Source organism: Gekko japonicus, unplaced genomic scaffold (genome assembly GCF_001447785.1).
Source record: "Gekko japonicus isolate JY-2015 unplaced genomic scaffold, Gekko_japonicus_V1.1 scaffold78, whole genome shotgun sequence".
Taxonomy (NCBI): Eukaryota; Metazoa; Chordata; class Lepidosauria; order Squamata; family Gekkonidae; genus Gekko; species Gekko japonicus.
In genome coordinates this window covers 318,972-343,058 of record NW_015165236.1, presented here as the reverse complement: position 1 = coordinate 343,058, position 24,087 = coordinate 318,972, and the positions used below count along the sequence as shown (strand labels likewise).

Sequence of the window (24,087 nt, the reverse complement as noted above, 5' to 3'; positions counted from 1 at the left end):
AGGTCGAGGAGATTGGATTTATACCCCATGGCCCTTCACTACCAAAGGAGTCTCAGAGCAGCTCACAAACTCCTTTCCCTTCCCCTCCCCACAACAGACACCCTGTGAGAATAAGAAGAAGAGAAGAAGAGATTGGATTTATACCCCGCCCTTCACTTGGAGTCTCAGAGCGGTTTACAAACTCCTTTCCCTTCCCCTCCCCACAACAGACACAATGTGAGGTGGGTGGGGCTGAGAGAACTCTGACACAAACTGCTCTTTTTCAAGGACAGCTGTGCCAGAGCTTGTGACTGACCCAAGGTCACATCAGCAGGTGCAAGTGGAGGAGCGGGGAATCAAACCCGGTTCTCCCAGATTAGAGTCCGCACACTTAACCACCACACCAAACTGGGGAGGTAGGTGGGGCTGAGAGAGCTCTGACAGAAACGGCTCTTTTTCAAGAACAGCTCTGACAGAACTACGGCTTGGCCAAGGTCATCCAACAGCTGCGAGTGGAGGAGTGGGGAATCAAACTCGGTTCTCCCAGATTAGACTCCGCGCACTTAACCACCACACCAAACTGGTTCTTTGCAGCCCAACCTACACGGCCAACCACCGATGGTTACAGTGCCAGCCTTCCAGAAGAGCAGGGGTTATCACTCCACCTGGCATCCCCTGCGAGGCGGGCCATTGTGGCGTACTGTAGCAGGAACCTGAGGAATGAGCGGTGCGATGTCTACCTGGTGCATTTTTACTGCCCTCTTCTCCCCAGGGAGTTCAGGGCAGCATACCTGGGCCTCCCTTTCTCGTTTTATCCTCTCAACAACCCTGTGAGGCAGGTTGGGCTGAGGGTGTGCCACTGGTCACCCACAGAGTGGAGGATTCAAACCCGGGTCTCCCAGATCCTAGATCGGGGATCTAAGCGCCATGCAGACTCCTTTCATCTCCCGGAAAGGAATTAATACTCCTGTTGGTGTCAAATGTCCTCGGAGTGCACAGCCTTCATTCTGGAGCTAGAGGATGAGGCTAGGAAGGACCACAGCGGAAAAGTGGGGTCTCCAGCGATTGATACCAGGCCTGGCCAATCCAGAGGCTTCATACTGCCTGTTTGGTGTAGTGGTTACGTGTGCAGACTCTAATCTGGGAGAACCAGGTTTGGTTCCTCACTGCTCCACTTGCAGCTGCTGGATGACCTTGGGCAAGCCGTAGTTCTGACAAGAGCTGTTCTTGAAAAAGAGCAGTTTCTGTCAGAGCTCTCTCAGCCCCACCTCCCTCACAGGGTGTCTGTTGTGGGGAGGGGAAGGGAGTTTGTAAGCCGCTCTGAGACTCTGAGTGAAGGCGGGGCTATAAATCCAATCTCTTCTGCTTATCAGAGAGGCCGACGTTGCACAGTTCTTATGCCTTCTTGGTCGCACACAGCCCCGATTAATTCATTACAGTTTCAGCCTGAACAGTTCCCAATTTGAATCCTCCACAGAGGCAGGAAACCATCTGGGGTACCTGATGCGATATATCATCTGCTTGTGACATTCAAGTTCCATTTGCCAGGGGAAACCTTTCACTATACGTGTATTCCAGAGGAACTAAAATTAATCCTCGAAACTGACTGCAGTGCTTGGTCACCGTGCATTGTCTCGTTCCCCAGGTGGCGGGGAGTTCTAGGGATGGCTCTTTACACGGTTGATCTTCCTGTCAAGACTTAACAGGAGTGAGCTCTTCACTGCATCGAAACATAGAGCTGGAAAGGGACCCCAAGAGTTATCTAGTCCAGCCCTCTGCACAATGCAGGGAATTCACAGGCCCCCCGCCCACCCCCCCTGCTTACTTCAGCACTCTTAAAGAGGTCAGTTCCGGGAGCACTTTCGCAAAGTTTTCTGCTCCAGCGTCACCAATGCTGTTGTTGTACACGCTGCAGAAAAAGGAAGCAAAAGGCAGTTTTTAGCTTGGGTCAGCTCATCGATCGAAACTGGAAATGCATCTCAAAGTTACCAGCCTTGCCAGAAACGTTCATGTCAGGATGTTTCCAACCCGTCTGAAAGCTCTTGTCCATTCCCCCCCCCCGCCTCCCCCCGACTGGTTTGAAATTAATAAATCATTCACTCCAGAGTGTGAATGACACTGCAGAGGCAAACGGAGCACAGAGATATTCCAAAAAGGTTTTTTTTTTTGGGGGGGGGGGGTTTGAAATTCTGGAGGCTGAAGCGTCCTCAGCTGCAGTGCTCCATCACAGCTTAGCCTCTGGTGAGCAGAAACCCTACCTTGTGAGCTACCGACATTAAAGCTGTGAGTGAGCAATTTGGCTACTGCATACGTTAGTTCGCTCTGGAGCCCTCCTTCTTGAGCTGAGACAGAAATCTGTACTATCATACATGGTGGAGATGTGAAAAGATTTGCAAATTTTGGAAAATGGTAAAACAGCTGATATTAGAGATAATCGAAATAGACTTGAAGTTAGAACCAGAAGTATATTTACTAAATATGATACCAGACGGGATTAAATACAATGACGTGTGTGTGATATTATGTATTCTTACGATATCTAGAATACAGATAGCAAAATGTTGGAAGTCAGATAGAATACCTAATAGAGAAGAATTAACTACAAAAATTATGGAATTAAAAGAAATGGACAAAGTAAATATGATATTAGCAGGGAAAGAAGAAAGTATGTTCCAAAAAAGATGGCAAAAGATAGATAGATGGAAGGGAAAAAATGTATAATGTAAACTCCAAAATATGTGAAAGATTAAGTTTGAACTTTTTATTTTGTGTAATGGAAAAAGTTAAATTATATATAAAAAAAGAAATCTCTGAGCCAGAGGCTAAAGAACGGTGAGCGACCTCACACTAACTCAGCTTAGAGGGAGCCCTGCTCAGCTGTGTCTGCCCAATTATTTCTTGTCTCCTCTGGGAGCAAGTGCCATGGACTCTTGCTTCCTAGACAGGGCTTGGCTGGCTCACCTATGGCGAACCGAGGTACTCTGGGGGAAAGCAGAATGTTTATCTGACTCCAGTTGCTGCTTGTGTTTTGTTCTGACTCAGAGCGCATCGGAATTCAGAGCCGTTTCACAGGCGACAGTCTGGTATCCGTTTTGAGATATTTATCATACTGCTATCCTTCATTTGAAATGTGGTGTTGGTGGAGAGTTCTACGGATAACGTGGGTTGCCCAAAAAAGTCAAATGAGTGAGCTCTCGATCAAGTCAAGCCTGACCTCTCCCTAGAAGCCAAAATGACCAAATTGAGGCTATCGTAACTTTGGTCCCGTTTTGAGAAGACAAGAGTCACCGGAAAAGACAATCGTGCCAGGAAAAGAGGAAGGCCCCGCAGGAGATGGATCAGTTCAATCCAGGAAGCCACAGGGGCCCTCCGTTTGCAAGACCTGAGCAGGGCTGCTGACAACACGGCATTTCGGAGGGTATTAATTCACAAGGAAACCATCAGTCAAAAGGGACTTGACCCGGTCTGTAGCTATGGTGAGGCTATTGGAGGCTCTGCCCCTTTCCTTAAAGAGCCCGCCCCCTTCCTTAAAGGGCCCCCGCTTCTTTAGAGAAGAAGAAGAAGAAGAAGAGATTGGATTCATACCCCGTCCTTCACTTGGAGTCTCAGAGCGGCTGACAAACTCCTTTCCCTTCCCCTCCCCACAACAGACACCCTGTGAGGTGGTGGGGCTGAGAGAACTCTGACAGAAACTGCTCTTTTTCAAGGACAGCTCTTGTCAGAGCTTGCGACTGACCCAAGGTCACATTTTTTTTTAAGCTTCAGTTGTTTTAAATCTATTTGTTTTTATTGCACTTGTGCCTTGTAAGCCGCCCTGAGCCTGCGTGTGGGGAGGGCAGGATATAAATGGACTGAAATAAATAAAAAATAAATAAATCAGCAGGTGCAAGTGGAGGAGTGGGGAATCAAACCCAGTTCTCCCAGATCAGAGTCCGCGCACTTAACCACTACACCAAACTGGCATGCGCCCCTCTCCCTCCCCTCCTGCAAGGTTTAAAAGGCCCTCCAGGTGATCAGAGGGCCACGTGCTCCCCGCTGATCAGCTGAAGAGCCCTTTTAATTTTGCAGGAGGGGAGGGAGAGGGGTGTGCGTCCCCCCCCCATTATGGCAAATAACGGCAGCCCCACCAGAAAAACTTTTGCCCCACAAGTCAAAAAATGCTGCCTGGGGAGCTGGACTTGATGGCCTTCAGCACAGAGACCAAGACCCACCTCGGTGGAAATTGACCCAGCCCTGTTCAGCTTCCACGCGGTGGAGGGCGTCACAGCAAGCAGCCCAGTCGGCATTAGGGATTTCATCGTGAATCCCGGCTTGCGGCTAGCGTTTCTCCCCTGAATTCAAGGCTGCAGAAAACACCCTCCTTATTAAAAAGGAAATTATCCTCCTGATCCCTTGTGCAATGATAAGCCTCTGATGCAGCTGGCGAAGGAAGACAGGACCGGCATGGGGTGGGGTGTGGGGTGGGACCACTGTTCCCTCTAAGCTGAGTTAGTGTGAGATCGCTCACAGATTTTTAGCCTCCGGCTCACGCATTTTTGTCTTAGCTCAGGAAGGATGGGGCTCCAGAGCACACTAATTTCTGCAGTAGCCAAATTGCTCACTCACAACTTTAATGCCAGTAGTTCACAAAGCAGAATTTTTGCTCACAACACTCCACAGCTTAGAGGGAACATTGGGTGGGACACGGACTGAACTCACCTCAGCGTCCTGAGTGAAGGCAGAGAAGGAAGAGCATTGGCTAGCTTCTCTGCTCCCATGTTAGTTATCTTGTTCTGTGACAAGCTAAAAAAAAAAAGATTGCAATGTTAAGAGCCTATTTTGTTGTATTTTTTAGGACATTGGCAATAATAGCCCACCTTTTTTGTAGTGTATATAAATCTGGATGAATGGATTTACACCTCTATGCATCTGATGAAGTGAGCTCTAACACAAAAAACCTTCCACCAGAATAAACGTTGCTGTTCTTTACTAGCACCTCTGGTCTCAGGCTTGGAGACCCCACTTTTAACACTCACGAAGGTGCCTGATAACTGAATCAGACAATCAGTCCACCAAGGTTTGTGTCACCTGCTCATACCAGTAGCCGCTCTCCAGGGTCTCAAGGAGAGATCTTTCACATAACCTACTTCTTGGTCCTTCAACTGGAGATGCCGGGGACTGAACCTGGGACCTTCTGCATGCCAAGCAGAGGCTCTTACCACTGGGCCACATCTTCTGTTTGGCCACAAGTGCTGGGGTGTTTATTAAGTCAAGATGTTCTCCTGCCAGCTAAGGTTAGAGCCTTTCCCATCATCACCTTGGCATGCAGAAGGCCCCAGGTTCAATCCCCAACAGCATCTCCAGTTGAAAGAACCAGGCAGTTGGTGATGTGGAAGACCTTTCTCTGCCTGAGACCCTGGAGAGCTGCTGCCAGTCTGAGTAGACAATACTGACCTTGAGGGACCAAAGGCCTGACTCAGCACAAGGCAGCTTCATGTGTGTACTGTTGGCTCAGCTATGCACAGAATTTACACTGTGGCCAAAGGGCTGCCCAGGAAACCCCAAGGAATGGCCAGTCTGGGAATGACTTTGGCTTTCTGGACGTCCCTCTGGAGAGCCCAAGGAGCCGCTGTAGGACTCTGGGCAGGATATCAGCAGGTGGCGCACGACAGCACGCTTTTTCGAGACGTTGATTTGCTCCTTTGTTTTTAATTCTGCGCACAGAACCTATGCTTAACTTTAGGACAATGCCCGACAGGCTGTGCGTGTAGGCACGCAGAAGCAGGAGGGGCGACGGAGAAGCAAGCCCCTCCCCGCAGTGCTTTGGGGAAGCCTGTTCCTCTGCATGTGGAGGGCTGCTTGGGGGTGCATCGTCCATGACCCTGGGGTACCCCACTTTCTCCTTCCCCCCCAGAGCCTGGAACGGGCCTCCCCTCAGGCACACAACTTACTTCAGTGTTTCCAGGGAGCGTAAGGCAGGAAGCACGTCGCTGAGGGCCGCCGCGCCTTCGTCCCCGATTTCGTTCTCCTTTTGAGAATCCAAGCTGCGGGAAGGTAGGAAACAGGGAGATATATTCGTTTACAGAGCTCCATTGCCTGTGGCCCTTTTCCCACATGAGCTTCAGCAAAGAGTCTCAAGGTCCCCCACCCTGAGGAACTCCCACCCTAAGCTGTTCAAGGGCCCTTCCAAGGGATTGGGGGTGGCAGGCACATGAAATGCACACAACCCTTTTGAAAAGAGACAGAGGATGTTTCGTTGGGAAGTCCCGAAGGACTCTGATCAGAATGGACTTCTCCTCATTCCAATACCGACTCAGACTATTGCTTGGTTATCAGACACTGGATGGAGTCACGTGTTTCCAGCAGCAACCAATGGCTTAAAAAGCTGTAAGATGTTAGGCTGCAGGGAGTTGCTCTGCCAGGCCGGCTGCCCACACTAAGTATCAGAGGAGTGGTCACAGGGCACCACACCAGTCCAAAACAGAAGCCACGTAAGACCTGGAATCAGGACCAGCACAAATACCCCACTGCGGGAATGTTATAGGTATGAGCATGCAAAGTTGCCCAAGGTTGAGTTGGGCTTGCCTGTTCTGGCTCTCCGAGGACTCAGGACTTGGAGAGAGCTACGGATGCCAACCTCCAGGTAGTGACGAAGAACCAAAATATAGCTGTGATCAGTATTTCCTCTAAGCTGAGTTAGTGTGAGCTAGCTCACAGTTTTTTAGCCTCCGGCTCACACATTTTTGTCTCAGCTCAGGAAGGAGGGCTCCAGAGCAAACATTCATGCAGCAGCCAAATTGCTGGCTCACAGCTTTAATGCCAGTAGCTCACAAAGTAGGATTTTTGCTAACAAGACCCCACACCTTAGAGGGAGCATTGCCTGTGTAACATACTCAGTGTAACACTGTATAGCTGATTATATTGTTTACCAAGCACATTCCAATAAACAGATACATGCAAAGCTTACAATGGATAAACGTTATTAAATAAATAAAGTACTCGTGCCAAAGTTCAGTCCTAATTATTTCCTTATCAGTTTCTTCTCCTGTATGTTTAGTCCAAGCGTAGCAACTGACAAGGCCTCCAACGGGCTGGCTAAAGACCCCCGTTTCTGCCCTTTCTTAAAGACAAAAACTGGGGGGGGGGAAGGGGGGGGAGAAACTCAACTCAAGATAAGACTGTGAACCAAAGGGCTAAGCTTTATCTAAGTATCAGACTTATAAAAACTTAACCAATACTAATACATATGATGGGTAAACACTCTCCTACTGGAGATGTTGTTTCCTGAGATTATAAAAATAAAAATAGGGGGGGTGGGGAGAGAAACTTCATTATTACTTTCAAATGTATATAAAATAATTATTGATTGAAAAATAATTCAAAGATAAAATTACCTTGTATATTTGTAATCATATTACTGGTGTTACCAATTATTCTAAATTAAAAAGAAATGAAATGAAATAGTGAAATTTTTGTAATAAATCAAATTGTATAATAAATTTAACCCAAATTAAAATAATGGAATTGGTCAACAAACCTGGTAACAGAGATTTCATAGGTCTGAATGTGTGTCCCTCCTTCAAGGTAAAAAATCTGTTACTTCTGTTAATTGGTGGAATTGATATGGCTATACCTATGGCCCATCACTAATACCAGTAATATAATTACAAATATACAAGGTAACTTTATCTTTGAAAGAATCATTTTTCAATTAATAATGATTTTATATACATTTGGAAGTAATAATGAAGTTTCTCTCCCCCCTCCTATTTTTATTTTTATAATCTCAGGAAGCAACTTCTGGTTTTAATATATGAGTCCTAAAGATCTTGTATACAGGTCTATGAATATGTGTCTATACTATATTGATAATTGTGACCACTGAGGAAGGCTCTTAGGGGCCGAAACGCGTTTGGTCTCCAGTAGGAAAGTGTTTACCCATCACATGTATTAGTATTGGTTAAGTTTTTATAAATTTGATACTTAGATAAAGATTTCTATCAGTATATGTTTTAACATGTGTACACCCTAATAAATATTTGTACTTTTATAATATACATTGCTAGCTTAGCCCTTTGGTTCGCTTTCTTAAGGACAACCTGGCAGTCAAATCAATCTTGTGAAATTTGTTTGTAGAATTCTATTATACAACTTCATCTTGGTGTAAAGTTCTTTGCTGTAGCTTGCAAAGAATGCTTGGACTCAATATGCACAAGAAGAAACTGAGAAGGAAATAATTAGAACTGAACTTTGGCACGAGTACTTCGTTTATTTAAAAAACATTTATCCATTGTAACCTTTGCATGTATCTGTTTATAGGAATGTGCTTGGTAAACAATATAACCAGCTATACAGTGTTACACTGACTAATTATATTGTGGCCGTATTTTGGTTCTTCTTAACTGCGTTTCCCATGATCTCTCATATACTGGTAACCTTCAGGTGGTGGCTGGAAATGTCCTGGGATTACAACCAGTGTTCCCTCTAAACTGAGTTTGTGCGAGCTAGCTCACAGATTTTTAGCCTCCGGCTCACACATTTGTGTCTCAGCTCAGGAAGGATGTGGCTCCAGAGCAAACTTAATTTATGCAGGAGCCAAATGGCTCGCTCACAACTTGAATGCCAGGAGCTCACAAAGTAGAATTTTTGCTCACAAGAGTCCACAGCTTAGAGGAAGCATAGATTACAACTGATCTTCAGGCGACAGAGATCGGTTCCCCTCGAGAAAATGGCTGCGTTGGATACGTGGACACTATGGCATCGTGCCCCGTGAGAGGTCCTTCCCTCCCCCAACCCCACCCTTGCCAGACTTCACCCCCCCAAAAAAATCTCCAGGGATTTCCCAACCCGGAGCTGGCAACCCTTGAGAGAGAGCACTTACTCCAAATGCCGGAGAGCTGGAAACGCGCCCAGAATCTCCACCAATTTTTTGAATCCTTTCAGTCCACAGGTGGGTCCCAACCTGCAAAGCCAAAATGGAGGGGTGCTTTGGAAGAGCTATCACGGGGACGGTTCAGATATTAGCAGCTGGAGTTTGCTAGGGCTGCCAAGTGGGGGCGGGGGGCGGGTAAACCCCCGCTTCGGAGGCCCAATTTCCGCCGCCACAGAGTCGAGCCCCGGGGGGAACTCCGCCCCCCGAAGCGCAGCGTGGCTGCATCACCGCAACCACGCCAATCACATTGGGGGCGTGGCCCCGATCGTCGGAGGGAAAACTCTATGGTTTTCCCTCCGATGATCAGGGCCACACCCTCAACGTGTTCAACGTCGCGCGTCACTTCCAGTGACGTGCTGGTGGCACGCGTGCGCATCAACGGAGAGCTCCTGGAGCGCAGCGAGGCTCCCCCGCAGGTAGGAGAAATCAACTTGGCAACCCTAGAGTTTGCTTCTGCCTTGCTGACGACATGAGACGGTTTGGGGGGGGTCACGGTCTCACTGGAATCCCGCAAGGACAGGAACAGAAGGAAGGCCTCGAAGCTGGGCGTAAGCTGCCCGGAGGCCTGCTTGCAGGGAAAGGCAGCCGAGCAAGACGAATTTAGTAAACAAACGATCAAATAAGCAAACAGATCTCTGGACGACAAAGGTCAGTTCCCCTGGAGAAAATGGCTGCTCGGGAGGGTGGAGCCCGTGGCATTGTGCTCCGCGGAGGTTCCCCCCCCAAACCCCGCCCTCCACAGGCTTCACCCTCAAACATCCAGGAATTTCCCAAACCCAAAGTTGGCAACTGTACTGGGAAAGGAGCACTGGGCCCCCAGGAACAAGGGCTGGGTATCACCTTGGGTTGGCCTGGGGGCGGGGGGGGGGATGAATGCACACAATAACATCAGCCCAACAGCTGCTAATACCAAAGGGACAAAATGGAACCGCCCATCGTCAAAGGAGGGGTTCTGCCTGCCTGGGGGACTCCACAAATACATGAAAAACAATAAGTGAAGGCAAAGGTTTCCCTTCCTCGAAAGCCAGTCGAATCCGACTCTAGGGGGCAGTGCTCATCTCAATTTCCAAGCTGAAGAGCCAGCGCTGTCTGAAGACGTTCCTGTGGTCATGGGGCTGGCATGACTAAATGCCGAGGCGCACGGAACGCTGCCTGTTACCTTCCCACCTATTTATCCACTTGCAATTTCTCGCTTTCGAACTGCTAGGCTGGCAGGAGCTGGGGCCAGAGGCAGGAGCTCACTCCGTCATGCGGCACTCGGGTCTCGAACTGCCCAGCTACCGACCTCCCGGTCTGCAGCTCAGCATCTTAACAATAACATGGCATTAAAATGCAGGAGAGGGGAATGACGGAAGCAGCACTGGTTCTCCGCTGGAGGGGAAGACGGAAGTGCCATGGAGCCCCAACTGAGGGGCAGCCAGCCCTTCCAAGGAGCATTCCAGGTCTGCAAGGAGCAGAGGTGTTTTGCTCCATGCAAGGAGGTTACGCTTTTTGCTAACGGCTCACGACAGACCCTCTCTTTGCCTGTTTGGTCGTCATCCTCTCTTACTCACGCAAATTCGAGGTGTCGAAGATCCACCACGGCCGGAACTTCGCGGACGACGTCGCAACCGGATGGGCCCGCCTCGCTAAACAGAACAAAATCGGGGGAGTGACAATAAATGTGCGGTGCTTCGGAGAGGAAGAGGAAGGTTTCGTTCCTTCGGGGTTTTAAGGAGAACCCGGCAGCGACAACTCACCCAGGATCAATTCTGCCACCACCACCCCCAGCCCACCTTGGAAGACAGGGTTGCCAGCCTCCAGGTGGGCCCTGGAGAACTCCTGGAATTATAACTAATCTCCAGACCACGGAGATGGCTTCCCCTGGAGACAATGGCTGCTTTGGAAGGTGGACTATGGGATTATACCCTGCCCCTCCCCAAGCCCCACCTCTAAAATCTCCAGGTGTTTCCCAGCCCATAGATGGCAACCCCATTTGCTTTCCCTTGACTCTGATGGTGCCCACAAAAGGGTTGCCATGGGAGGGAAGGCGAGGCAAAAGGCCTAACCCAGGGCCTGGGTTAGAAAAAGCCCAGCAGGAACTCATTAGCATAATAGGCCACACCCTGACGGCACTGTTTATTAGCATATTGGGCCACACCCTGACAGCACCGCTCATTAGCGCATTAGGCCGCACCCCCATGTTACCAGAAGTGTGGTCATCCAGCCACACCCACCTTTTGATTCTTATTCTTTTTACCTTGTTTGTTGTCAAAACCCAGGGCCTTTTTTTGTAGCAGGAACTCCTTTGCATGTTAGGCCACACACCCCTAATGTAGCCAATCCTAATGAGTTCCTGCTGTTGGGTGTGGCCTATTATGCTAATGAGTTCCTGCTGGGCGTGGCCAACTCAGGAGCCAGCCAGAACTCCGTTCCTGTGCGTTCCTGCCCCAAAATAGCCCTGGCCTAACCGCAACAAGTACGGCGCTTCCAAGCCACGCCTCCTCCTTTGGTTGCAGCCGCTGTCTCTGAAAGGGTGTTCCCTGCAGATACCTTCCCGGCTCGTCAGAAGCCCCTTCAGGAAAGCCAGGACCAGCACTTTGCTTTGGGGGAGGAGGAAGGGGGCACCAGGGAACACGTCGGCAGGCATTGTGGCACCCATGGGCACACCGTTGGGGATCCCTGTGACGAACAGCGCCCGGCCACACTGGCGAGCCCCTCCCTTACCTGCGTCTCATTTTCTCCTGCATGTCCACAAGGGCAGAGAGGTCATCCACGTCCTTCACCGTCTGGGCTTTGAAAGGATCGATGACGAATTTCTCGACGGCTGACCGCAGCCGCTCGCCTCCCGCCGTCTCCCACAAGCGCTCCCAGAGCTGAACGGTGTCCCCAAGTGGCGCCCTGCAAGAAAGCCGCACGTGGCACTGAGGGATCAACAAGCTCCGGGATAAGGAACTGCCCCCCCAGCGGATACGAGCGATACCAGCTGTCTCGTTGTTGCTTCAGAAGAAGAAGAAGAAGAAGAGGAAGAGGAAGAAGAGGAGGAGGAGGAGGAGGAGATTGGATTTATACCCTGCCCTTCACTTGAAGTCTCAGAGCAGCTTACAAACTCCTTTCCCTTCCCCTTCCCACAACAGACACCCCCTGTGAGGTCGGTGGGGCTGAGAGAGCTCTTGACAGAAACTGCTCTTTTTCAAGGACGGCTGTGCCAGAACTTGTGACTGACCCAAGGTCACATCAGCAGGTGCAAGTGGAGGAGTGGGGAATCAAACCCGGTTCTCCCAGATTAGAGTCTGCACACTTAACCACTACACCAAACTGGCTCTCCGCTTTGGACTCGCTGCAACCCTCCAGAGCTATGTGAAGCTGCTGTGTACCAAATTTGAGTGCCGGTTCATCTAGATCAGCACTGTCTGATTCCAGCGGTGCTCTGGGGTCTTTCCGAATCTCCCTCGACTTAAGATGAGGGGGCCTGATCCTGGGACCTTCTGCACACACGGCACGCGCTCTACAGCTGCGCTACAGGACCTGTAAAAAGCAGCTTTAAACCAAGTCAGAGCACCAGTCCATCCTGCTCTCCAACCGCTCAGGCAGGAAAAAGGTCTCCCCTCTCCTTTCCCCCTGGAGACTGAACCTTTGGCGTGCCAAGCACATCCCTTTGGGTTATACCGATTGCTTGGCAAAGATCTTCCTCGTTGCCCTGGAGAGTTGAACAAACAGGGCATAGCGGCTGAGACCTTCCCCTGCTGCTGCTGCTGCCTCCCAGCACTGAAATCCAGAGGTCTGCTGCCTCTAGAAATGGAGGCTCCTCTCCAGTAGTAGCCACAGACAGACCTCATCTCCAGTGTTCCCTCTAAGCTGTGGAGTCTTGTGAGCAAAAATTCTACTTTGTGAGCTACTGGCATGAAAGTGGTGAGCGAGCGGTTTGGCGACTGCATAAATTAGTTTGCTCTGGAGCCCTCCTTCCTGAGCTAAGACAGAAATGTGTGAGCTGGAGGCTAAAAAACTGTGAGCTAGCTCACACCGACTCAGCTTAGAGGGAACTGTGAGCTAGCTCACCTCCAGGAATCTGTCTCACCCCCTTGGAAAGCCATCTGTGTATGTGGCTATCATCATGTCCCCTGGCAGCAAATGCCACCATTTAACGACTTCTTGAATACAGAAGTACTTCCTCTTGTCCGTCCTAAATCTATTGCCCATCAACCTGAGAACGTAAGAGAACGTAACAGAAGCCATGTTGGATCAAGTCAACAGTCCATCTGGTCCAGCACTCTGTGTCACACAGAGTCCAAAACCCAGCAGGTCCACCAGCGGGGCCAGAACTCCAGAAGCCCTCCCACTGTGGCTCCTCAAACGTCAAGAAGACAGACCTAAACTCTTTAACCTATCATTGTTAATCCCACTGTTGCCCCGCAAAGCACCAAGAATACAGAGCATCACTGCCCCAGACATAAGACCCTAAGAGAAGCCATGTTGGATCAGGCCAGTGGCCCATCCAGTCCCACACTCTGTGTCACACAGTGGCCAAACCCCAGGTGCCATCAGGAGGTCCACCAGCGGGGCCAGAACTCCAGAATCCGTCCCACTCTTGCCCCCCCAAGCACATAGAATGCAGAGCATCACTGCCCCAGACATAAGAACACAACAGAAGCCAATGTTGGATCAGGCCAGTGGCCCATCCAGTCCCACACTCTGTGTCACACAGTGGCCAAACCCCAGGTGCCATCAGGAGGTCCACCAGCAGGGCCAGAACTCCAGAAGCCCTCCCACTATTGACCCCCCCAAGCACCAAGAAGACAGAGCATCCATGACCCAGACATAAGAAGATAGGAGAACCCATGTTGGATTAGGCCAATGGCCCATTCAGTCCCACACTCCATGTCACACAGTGGCCAAAACCCAGGCGCCATCAGGAGGTCCACCAGCAGGGCCAGAACTCCAGAAGCCCTCCCACTGTTGCCCCCCAAGTGCCAATAAGACAGAGCATCACTGCCCCAGACATAAGAACACAACAGAAGCCAATGTTGGATCAGGCCAGTGGCCCATCCAGCCCAACACTCTGTGTCACACGGTGGCCAAAACCCAGGGGCCATCAGGAGGTCCACCAGCAGAGCCAGAACTCCAGAAGCCCTCCCAACATTGCTCCCCAAGCACCAAGAAGACAGAGCACCACTTGCCCCAGACATAAGAACGTAAGAGAAGTCATGTTGGATCAGGCTACTGCACCCCACTCTTTTTAAAAAAGTGTTTCAAAATGATTGAAAAAAGCATTTACAGGAGAAGTGGGGCTGTGCCTTTAAGAAAGGGGGCGGAGCCTCCCCCAAAGCCCCTCCCCCAGCTATGGGCCTGGTCCAAGCCCAACCCAGGAACAAAGTACACGCTCTGTCAGGAAGTGATGCCCCGTCCGGCCACCTTCAAAGACCCTCCTCTCTGCCGGCTTCCTCCCACCCTGCTTCCGCAAGACCCCGCAAGCCACCCCCCTACTGAGGTACGAGCACACATCTTCGCATCTGCATTGCCCGGAAAAATCCCACCAACCTGAACGACGTGACGTTCTGGAGGCAGACCAAGCGCCCGAGTCCTTCCGAACCCACAGAGCTCCTTCTCAAGTCCAAAGCAAACTCCTTGTTGGCTTTTCTCAAGACGGAGTGCAGGACGTAGACATCCGGAGGGGTGAAGGGGAAGCCAAAGAACGAGAGGGCCGGCCTGACCCTCAGGGCCAAGTGCTGCAGAAGAAACGGGTCTTCCGTCTCGCGGACGCAGTGGAAGACCTCCAGCAGCTTGTCCGGGCCGAAACTCTCCATCTCAAGCTTCCGGATGTACCTGCAGAGGCTGTTCCGTTTCTTGGCGATCATTTTCTCTGGGTCCACCTCCCCTTCCTCTCCGAAGAGGGAAGAAGAGCTCCGGTCATCCCGGAAGAAGAGCAACCCGGCCAGGAAGCGAGGCACCAAGTCCCACGAGCAGAGAGACTTCTTGGGCTTGGACGGCACCCAGAGGTGCTTGGTGAGCCTTTTGTCCTTAATCTCTTTGGCGAGGACCAGATGCAGGGCCGCCAAGAAATTCTCCACCACGAAACTAGAAAACGCATAACCGCATTCTTCCCCGCCATCGCTTGACGCCAGGGGCTCCATGATCCCACATTTCAAAGCCGCTTCCTTGTCTTGGATGGAGGGGAACCGCACACTCGTCGGCGCCTGCTGCGGGCCTTGTCCCAGAGACCATGCAATTTGGGCTAAGGTGGAGATGTTCCCGTGCTTTGGGGACGTTCCTTCATCAGCTGCACACCCCAGCTTTTGAAGGAGGAATCTGACAAGAAGGCCGGTGAGACTGGAAGGCAGTTCTCCGTCTCCGGCTTCGAAGGCAGATTTGCAGACGAGGCAAATGATCCGACACAGGTCGGGATTGTGGCAGTAGCTGAAAAGATAAGTTGCGCTTGTGATGAGGTCCCGTGCATCTCCGCAGTAGGGGCACCCTTCAAAATACCTGGCCAGGTAGACTTCGGCCTGCTGCGGGGAGAACCCCACCACCTCCAGGACCTTGTCCACCCTGGGCAAATACTGGTGCAACTTGTCTTTGGGCCGGGAAGTGAGCAACAGGGTGCAACCGTTGAGTGCCTTCTTCTGGAAGAGACCGCCGAGGACTGCGCCGATGCCCCAGGGCTCCTTACGGGTCAGGCTGTCGGAAGACAGGGAGAAGCCCTCTAGGTCCTGCAGCTCTTCAAAGCCGTCAAAGATCAGGAGGACCCTGTCAGGGTTCTGCAGCAGATACCGGTAGACGTCGCCGTCCCCTCCTTCTTGAGGGTCGACGGAGAACTCGAAGAGCAGCTGCCTCAGACTGTAGCGTTTCCCCTGGAGCAGGCTCAGCCGCCGGCAATCGAAGCGGAAGACGAACTCAAACTGGGCAAACCGGCCGCTGGACCAGTCCAGACAGATCTTTTGGACTAGGAGACTTTTCCCCATCCCGGCCTTCCCCAAGACGAGAGCCGCCTTGTTGGCCCCGAGTTCGTTCCTCTCGAGCGTCTGGAACAGGCTCTCCACCGTTGTCCTCTCCTTCTCTTCGAGGTCGCCGGCCCTGAGGTCGGCATTTCTCCCGCTCCGGTTCTCAGCGTGGCGTCGCAGGAGGTCGCCTTCGACGTAGAGGCGGTCCATGAGGACGTCTCGCTCCGCGGGCACAAAGCGGCACCTTTCCCCCAGGGAGGTTTTCAGCTGCCTGGAAAAGGCATCCACGCTCTCTAGGGAGAAACAAGATGTGGAGGGAATGAAGGACGGTGGGACAGAAAGACACCAGCCTCTCTTATGTTCTTACGAGGGAATTGGATAGGCATATGGAGCAGAGGTCCATCAGTGGCCATTAGCCACAAGCTGTAGATGGGAACTCAGTCTGGGGCAAGGGATGCACTGTATTCTTGGTGCTGGGGGGGGGCAACAGTGGGAGGGCTTCTAGTGTCCTGGCCCCACTGCTGGACCTCCTGATGGCACCTGGCATTTTTGGCCACTGTGTGACACAGAGTGTTGGACTGGATGGGCCATTGGCCTGATCCAGCATTGGTTTCTCTTATGTTCTTAATATAGTGCAGAGGTCCATCAGTGGCTCTTAGCCACAAGGTACAGATAGGAACTCTCGATCTGGGGCAAGGGATGCTCTGCATTCTTGGTGCTTGGGTGGGGGGCAACAGTGGCCCTCCTTCTTGAACGAAGATAACGTGTGAGCCGGAGGCTAAAAAAACTGTGAGCTAGCTCACACCAACTCAGCTCAGAGGGAACCCTGATCTCCTCCCATAAGCTCCGCAGTCCTCCCAGAGCCTTCTTCTTTGGGGCTGGATTTGGAGCCTTTAGGGCTAGGATTTATTCATTTATTGAATCTGTACCCCGCCCTCCCCGCAAAGCAGGCTGAGGGCATCTTACACAAGTTAATCCATAATAATTAAAAACAACATAAAATCATCTAGAAGACCCACTTAATTTTACACTGGGATTATCTTTATGTCTGCATAAAACCCAAACTCACCCCCCCCCCCCCAGAGGCTGGAGGTAGGGATGCCAGTCCTCTGGGAGGGTCGCCCCCATCGTTCTGACCTCACCAGAAGTGACATCACGCACCGTGCCTTCGTCACCAGGAAGTGATGTAGGCACGTCAGGGGCGATGCTATGGTTTTGGGCAAAGCTCTATGGCAAAATCACCCTCAAACCATAGAGTTTTGCCCATAAACCAGAGTGTCGTCCCCCTGTCACCAACCAGCCTAAGTCGCTTCCGGGTGACGCAGGCACATTGCTCCACGTTGCTGTAGGTATGTGGGGATTTTCTCCTGGCAGCCAGCTGACCGGGAGATCCCCCCCCGACCCCCAGCTGGGGCCTGGCAACTCTCCCAATGAATCGTAGCCTGCAGCTTCCCCACGCAGCCAAAATGTGAGTCTGTTTCATGCACCCCCCAAGTCGCTTCCGACCTATGGTGACCTCCAAAGCGTCCTGTTGTTAACAGCCTCGCTCAGGTCTGGCAAACCGAGGGCCGTGTGAAATAGGTAATAAACAGTTAAATCAATATCTGTACCGCTCAAGACCTAAACGAAGGGACCCCCCCAACATGGTGGCCTGTGAAGTGTTTTTAGAAAGTGGGTCGGTCCAGGCGGGGCTGTTGCCCAGCAAGGCTTCTGATAGGCCCCTGGAGATTTGATTGACGGTACAGATTTTCCAATAGGTTTGCTCTGGCGGATCTTCTCTGTGTAATTGAAGGGAAGCGACAGCCATTCGGCGGCAGGCTCCGCCTTCTGTAGTGGCTGTGTCAGAAATCCAAAGGCTGGGGGCCAAGGCTCCCTCTAAGCCGCGGAGTCTCGTGAGCAAAAATTCTACTTTGTGGGCTACTGGCTTTAAAGTGGTGAGCGAGCGATTCGGCTGCTGCATCAATTAGTCTGCTCTGGAGCCACCTCCTTCCTGAGCGAAGACAAACACGTGTGAGCCGGAGGCTGAAAAACTGGGAGCTGGCTCACACTAACTCAGCTTAGAGGGGACACTGCGGGGGACTCCTGCCTTCAGGGCCGGAAATGACTTTTTTAAAAACAGAAAGCTCACCTGGTCTTTTGTCAGCTTTCTCAGAAGGAAGCGGTAGGATCTCGGGCGCTTCTTCAACTGCGTCTTCCACTAGGAATAAAGAGAGAAACAAGCAGTGCATTCACGCCATGGTCCCTTTTAACAGCCAAAGAAAAAGAGAGAGGACAGCTGGAGACGCATGTCTCTCAGATGTCTCTGCCAACTTTGCCTCGCGTGCAGATGCGCCACGAAGCCACGGGGAGGCAGCAGCGGCCAGCATGAAGCAGTCACTGCTTTTCTGTCCTGGCTTCAAAGAACACGTCAGACCTTGTATTAGGACCAAACAAACGAACAAACGACGTGCTGCGGTGGCTCAAGGGGTTAAGACGCTGAACTGCAGGCTGTGGAAGGTCAGTAGTTCAGCAGTTCGAGACCCGGGTGTGCTGCATGACGGAGTGAGCTCCCGTCTCTGGCCCCAGCTCCTGCCAACCTAGCAGTTCGAAAGCAAGAAATTGCAAGTAGATAAATAGGTACCACTTCGGTGGGAAGGGAACAGTGTTCCGTGCGCCTTGGTGTTTAGTCATGCCGGCCACATGACCACGGAAATGTCTTCGGACAGCGCTGGCTCTTCGGCTTGGAAACGGAGATGAGCACCGCAACCCTAGAGTCGGACTCGACTGGCTTTCGAGCAAGGGAGACCTTTACCTTTTTTAAATGACGTACCACCCTTTGAGTTCTCCAGAACTCCTCCTCAGGCTGATTTAAAAAGAAAAAGAAAAAAGAATTCAAAAGGGGTTTAGGAGACAAACGTTTCAAGGTTCATCTCCATTGTGTGCCAGTGTTGTGTGGTGGTTAGGAGTGCTGGACTAGTACCTGGGATAAAAGGTAAAAGGTAAAGGTTCCCCTTGCTCGAAAGCCAGTCGAATCCGACTCTAGGGTTGCGGTGCTCATCTCCGTTTCACAGCCAAAGAGCCAGCGCTGTCTGAAGACGTTTCTGTGGTCATGTGGCTGCCATGACTAAACCCCAAGGTGCACGGAACGCTGTTACCTTCCCACCGAAGCGGTACCTATTTATCTACTTGCAATTTCTTGCTTTCAAACTGCTAGGTTGGCAGGAGCTGGGGCCGGAGACGGGAGCTCACTCCATCGTGCGGCACTCGGGTCTCGAACTGCCCAGCTACCGACCTTCCGGTCTGCAGCTCATCCTCTTAACCTCTGAGCCACCGCAGCCCTCCCCAGGTTCAAATCCTCCCTTGTGCCATGGAAGCTTGCGGGGTGACCATGGGCCCAGTCACATGCTCTCGGCCTGACCTACCTCACAGGGTTGTTGTGAGGATAAAATGAAGGGGAGGAGAACAGTGTCTTTATTTATTAATTATATTTATACCCCGCCCATCCTGCGAACAGGCTCAGGGCGGCTAACAAGAGCGGTACGATGTACCTAACTGGCATAACCATAAAAGTTTGCCGCCTTTGGGTCCCCATTAGGGGAGAGCGGTGGGTACACTGAATTAAAATGAAATAAAAATAAACAAACCGTAAGCTTGGAGCAGAATGGGGAAAGGAGGCTGGTTCGGAGCGTACCAGGAATATCCGTAAGCTCAGTTCCGCTCATTCCCCCAGTGGGACTTGCTTCCAAGCGAACAGGCACATGATGGTTGAGCAGTGGAACAGGCTGACTCGGGAGGGGATGGATGCGCCTTCGCTGGACGTTTTCAAGCGGAGGCTGGACGACCATCTCTTGGGGATGTTGTAGGGCTATCTTTTGGCTACGCTCCTGCAGAGTGCAGGAGGTTGGACTAGATGACCTGCAAGGTCCCTTTCCAACTCTAACAGTCTATGATTCTATGATCCGGCTGCAAACCCGGGAACAGGGCACTCACCCAGATAGACATTGTTGTCCCACATCGCCGGTCCAAGCGGGAAATCCAGCTGTGGAGAAGGAGGCAGAAAGGCCAGGAACATCTGAATACCTTCCGTATCGAGCACCGGGTCGGGAGGCCCTGAGAATTAGGAGAGATGCAGAGACAGAGGTTTGTCTTGTCTGCTTTGTGGCAGACTCAGGGCACGAGTCGCCCCCAAGGAGCCAAACACTGCCAGCTATGACCGCTACACTGGGTGATATGCTGCTGTCCCAAGCGGTCCAAGATGCTGCCCCGGGAACGCAGTTGCCACTTCAAAAGACGCTGGGCTCTCGGGGCCGTCCCAGGGGAATCAATGCATTCAATATATCAAAGGTTATTTGGCGTGGTTAGTCCAGTCCCCACTAATTCGGAGAGAGCTTAAAGCTACAAACGCAGCAGCGTCACTTTACCAGGTTACTCAGCTCACGAAGCGACACAGGGCCACGTTGCAAGTTTAACGGAGAAACTGCTTCTCTCTTTATTTGGGAGGTACACTCTTAGATAGGAAAGGACAACATTCAACCTAAATCCAAAGGGACTTTGTCCAACTTAAGAAGCTCTCCCTCCAACGGAAGAGCCACTCAAATCGAAGGAACATTAGAACATAAGAGATGCCAATGTTGGATCAGGCCAAAGGCCCATCCAGTCCAACACTCTGTATCACACAGTGGCCAGAAATACCAGTGCCATCAGGAGGTCCACCAGTGGGGCCAGGACACTAGAAGCCCTCCCACTGTTGACCCCCCCCCCAGCACCAAGAATACAGGGCATCCCTTGCCCCAGACTGAGTTCCCATCTACAGCTTGTGGCTAATGGCCACTGATGGACCTCTGCTCCATATGCTTATCTAATTCCCTTTTGAAGCCGTGCATGCTTGTAGATGCCACCACTTCCTGTGGCAGTGAATTCCAAGTGTTAATCACTCTTTGGGTGAAGAAGTACTTCCTTTTATCCGTTCTAACCCGACCGCTCAGCAATTTCATGGAGTGCCCACGAGTTCTTGTATTGTGAGAAAAGGAGAAAAGTACTTCTTTCTCTACCTGCTCTATCCCATGCATAATCTTATAATCCTCAATCATGTCACCCCTCAGTCGTCGTTTCTCCAAGCTAAAGAGCCCAAAGCGCTTTAACCTTTCCTCATAGGGAAAGTGTTCCAACCCTTTTATCATTCGAGTTGCCCTTTTCTGCACTTTTTCCAAAGCTATAATATCCTTTTTAAGGTGTGGTGACCAGAACTGCACACAGTATTCCAAATGAGGAAGACTCCTGAGGCTTGTGTGTCTGCAAGGGACCGCTGGACTCCTGTTTTATTTTACCCAGTAATTACGGCCAGCCACAGTCCTGGTGTCCAGATGTTAAAAAAAAAACAAAAACCCACCACTCTTGCACCTTATGTAGCAGAGAAAAGGAAATTTGATGGACAGTTTTCCTTGAAAAAAATAGACTATGCATTTTGATCTGAGGCTGTTTACATACAAGCGGCCCCAAATTATGGGGCTGGCTAGGGCTACAAAATTCCTGGAGATTTGGGGGGGGGGGTGATTATAAACTCAGTAGATTATAATGCCACAAAGCCCACCCTTACAAAGCAGACATTTCCTCTAGAGCTCTGTCATCTGGAGATCAGGTGTAATTCCTGGAGCTCTCCAGGGCCCCCCTGGAGATTGGCAACCATAGGTTGACCCTACAGAAGAAGAAGAAGAAGAAGAAGAAGAAGAAGAAGAAGAAGAAGAAGAAGAAGAAGAAGAAGAAGAAGAAGAAGACATTGGATTTATACCCTGCCCTTCACTACCCAAGGGAGTCTCAGAGCGGCTTACAAACTCCTTTCCCTTCCCCTCACAACAGACACCCTGGGAGGTCGGTGGGGCTGAGAGAGCTCTGACAGAAACTGCTCTTTTTCAAGGACAGCTCTTATCCGAACTATGGCTTGCCCAAGGTCATCCAGCCAGATGCAAGTGGAGGAGGAGTGGGGAATCAAACCCGGTTCTCCCAGATTAGAGACTTAACCACGACACCAAGCTGGACAAACTACTCCAGACAATGTAGGTTTCACTGCTGAGGGGGACTGACAACCGCTCCCAGCCTGCTAACTGACAATTTTTATCATATTTTGTGCTGTGCCTGAGATCCCAAACAGACAATGATTTCTCGTACCGAATATCTTTGGAAGCCTGCCCATGGGGCTTATGGTGGTCACGGAAAACTGCACGTGGAAGTTGGAGAGAGAGATGGCCTCCGGCGGAGACGCGTCCAGGGGAAATGCTGCCGGGCTACTGTTTCTGGAGCAGAGGCCTGGTGAATGTGCTGCATGGGGGAAAAGAGAGGACTAATTATATATGGGAAAAGGGGGAAAAGACAACAGGCAAACAGCAGCTTTGAAAAGAACAGGTCCCCCGATTAACTTTTGTAGATATAACTAATTCTGTTCTAAATCAAGGTTTTAAGATGATGTGGACCTAGTTTTTGATAATATATGGATTAGATTAATTTGGGAAACTCCTTTTTTCTTCCTTTTCTCCCTTTCTTAAAATATGTCCCCCCCCCCTCTTTTTTTGGTCGGTGTTTGCATGTTACCGCTTGTGATCTGAGTCCAGTATCACATAAAGACCAACAAGATTTCCAGGGTATAAGTTTTCAAAAGTCAACGTCCCCTTCATATTAAAGTAAAGGTAAAGGTCTCCCTTGCTCGAAAGCCAGTAGAGTCCGACTCTAGGGTTGCGGTGCTCATCTTTGTTTCAAAGCCGAAGAGCCAGCGCTGTCCGAAGACGCTTCCGTGGTCATGTGGCCGGCATGACTAAACACCAAGGTGCACGGAACGCTGTTACCTTCCCACCGAAGTGGTACCTATTTATCTACTTGCAATTTCTTGCTTTCGAACTGCTAGGTTGGCAGGAGCTGGAACTAGAGACGGGAGCTCACTCCGTCATGCGACACACTCGGGTCTCGAACTGCTGAACTACTGGCCTTCCACAGCCTGCAGGTCAGCGTCCTCACCACTTGAGCCACCGCTGCTCCTTAGAGGTGATATTATGCTTACTAATATTCAATGTTTTATCGCCTTTACATACCAATAGAAAAGAGCAAGGTTCCAGTAGCCCCTTAAAGACTAACAAAAACTAACAACATATGTGGCAGGGGAGGAGATTTCGTGTTACACGTGACTCACGAAAGCTCCTCCCCTGCCACAAATGTTGTTAGTCTTTAAGGTGCCACTGGAACCTTGCTCTTTTCTACTGCTAGAGACAGACTAAAACGGCCCACCCGTCTTTACATACAAATGTTCACCAATATTTGGATCTTGATTTAAGAAGAGAAGAAGAGACTGGATTTATACCCCATGGCCCTTCACTATCTGAAGGTGTCTCAGAGTGGCTGACAGACTCCTTTCCCTTCTCCTCCCCACAACAGACACCCTGGGAGGTAGGTGGGGCTGAGAGAGCTCTTGACAGGAACTGCTCTTTTTCAAGGACAGCTCTTATCAGAACTATGGCTTGCCCAAGGTCATCCAGCGGGTGCAAGTGGAGGAGTGGGGAATCAAACCCGGTTCTCCCAGATTAGAGTCCCGCACTTAACCACAACACCAAACTGGCTATACTACTGCTATTACTACTGGCTATACTACAGCTATTAATATTTCATATTGTATTGAAGGGCTGGGTTCGAGTCCAGCAGCACCATAGAGACCAACAATGTTTTCGGGTATAACCTCCCGAGAGTCCAAGCTCGCTTCGTCATTGATAAGCCCGGACTCTCAAAAGCTCATAGTCTGAAAATCTCGTTGGTTTCGAGGGTGCTGCTGGACTCGAACCCGGTTCTTCGGCGGCAGACCAACGTGGCCGTGGAGTGTGTGACCGGCCCGAGGTCACCCACTTGGGTCTGAAACGATCTTCATATTTTACTGGGTTTTGTCTGTTGACTGTTATTAATATCCAGATTTTTCAAAAATATTCGTTCCTAATAGCTTAATAGCAAAGGGCAGTGCAGTGGTTCAGAGTGTCAGATACGGTTGCCACAGCTCTCTCCTGGCCACCGGCAGGGGATGGGGGGGGCAGTGTTCCCTCTAAGCTGAGCTAGTGTGAGCCGGCTCACAGTTTTTTAGCCTCTGGCTCACACATTTTTGTCTTCGCTCAGGAAGGACGTAGCTCCAGAGCAAACTAATTTATGCAGCAGCCAAATCGCTCGCTCACAACTTGAATGCCAGGAGCTCACAAAGTAGAATTTTTGCTCACTAGACTCCACAGCTTAGAGAGAACATTGATGGGGGGGCTACAGTGGCCAGATCTGAGTTGG

General features: G+C 50.8%; 1 protein-coding gene across 1 annotated transcript in view; it reads right to left on the bottom strand.

Moving 5' to 3' along the window:
• The window catches only part of CIITA (class II, major histocompatibility complex, transactivator), a 60,196-nt gene that overhangs the window by 2,939 nt on the left and 33,170 nt on the right, over window positions 1–24,087 (bottom strand). Inside the window, exons 7-17 of the mRNA XM_015409877.1 lie at window positions 21,952–22,101; window positions 19,777–19,896; window positions 17,936–18,004; window positions 14,408–16,100; window positions 11,597–11,770; window positions 11,341–11,472; window positions 10,444–10,518; window positions 8,840–8,920; window positions 5,910–6,002; window positions 4,678–4,761; window positions 1,805–1,888 (exon numbers count right to left, since the gene is read on the bottom strand). Of these exons, the coding sequence (XP_015265363.1) occupies window positions 1,805–1,888; window positions 4,678–4,761; window positions 5,910–6,002; window positions 8,840–8,920; window positions 10,444–10,518; window positions 11,341–11,472; window positions 11,597–11,770; window positions 14,408–16,100; window positions 17,936–18,004; window positions 19,777–19,896; window positions 21,952–22,101 (2,755 nt within the window). The remainder of the gene's footprint in view (window positions 1–1,804; window positions 1,889–4,677; window positions 4,762–5,909; window positions 6,003–8,839; window positions 8,921–10,443; window positions 10,519–11,340; window positions 11,473–11,596; window positions 11,771–14,407; window positions 16,101–17,935; window positions 18,005–19,776; window positions 19,897–21,951; window positions 22,102–24,087) is intronic.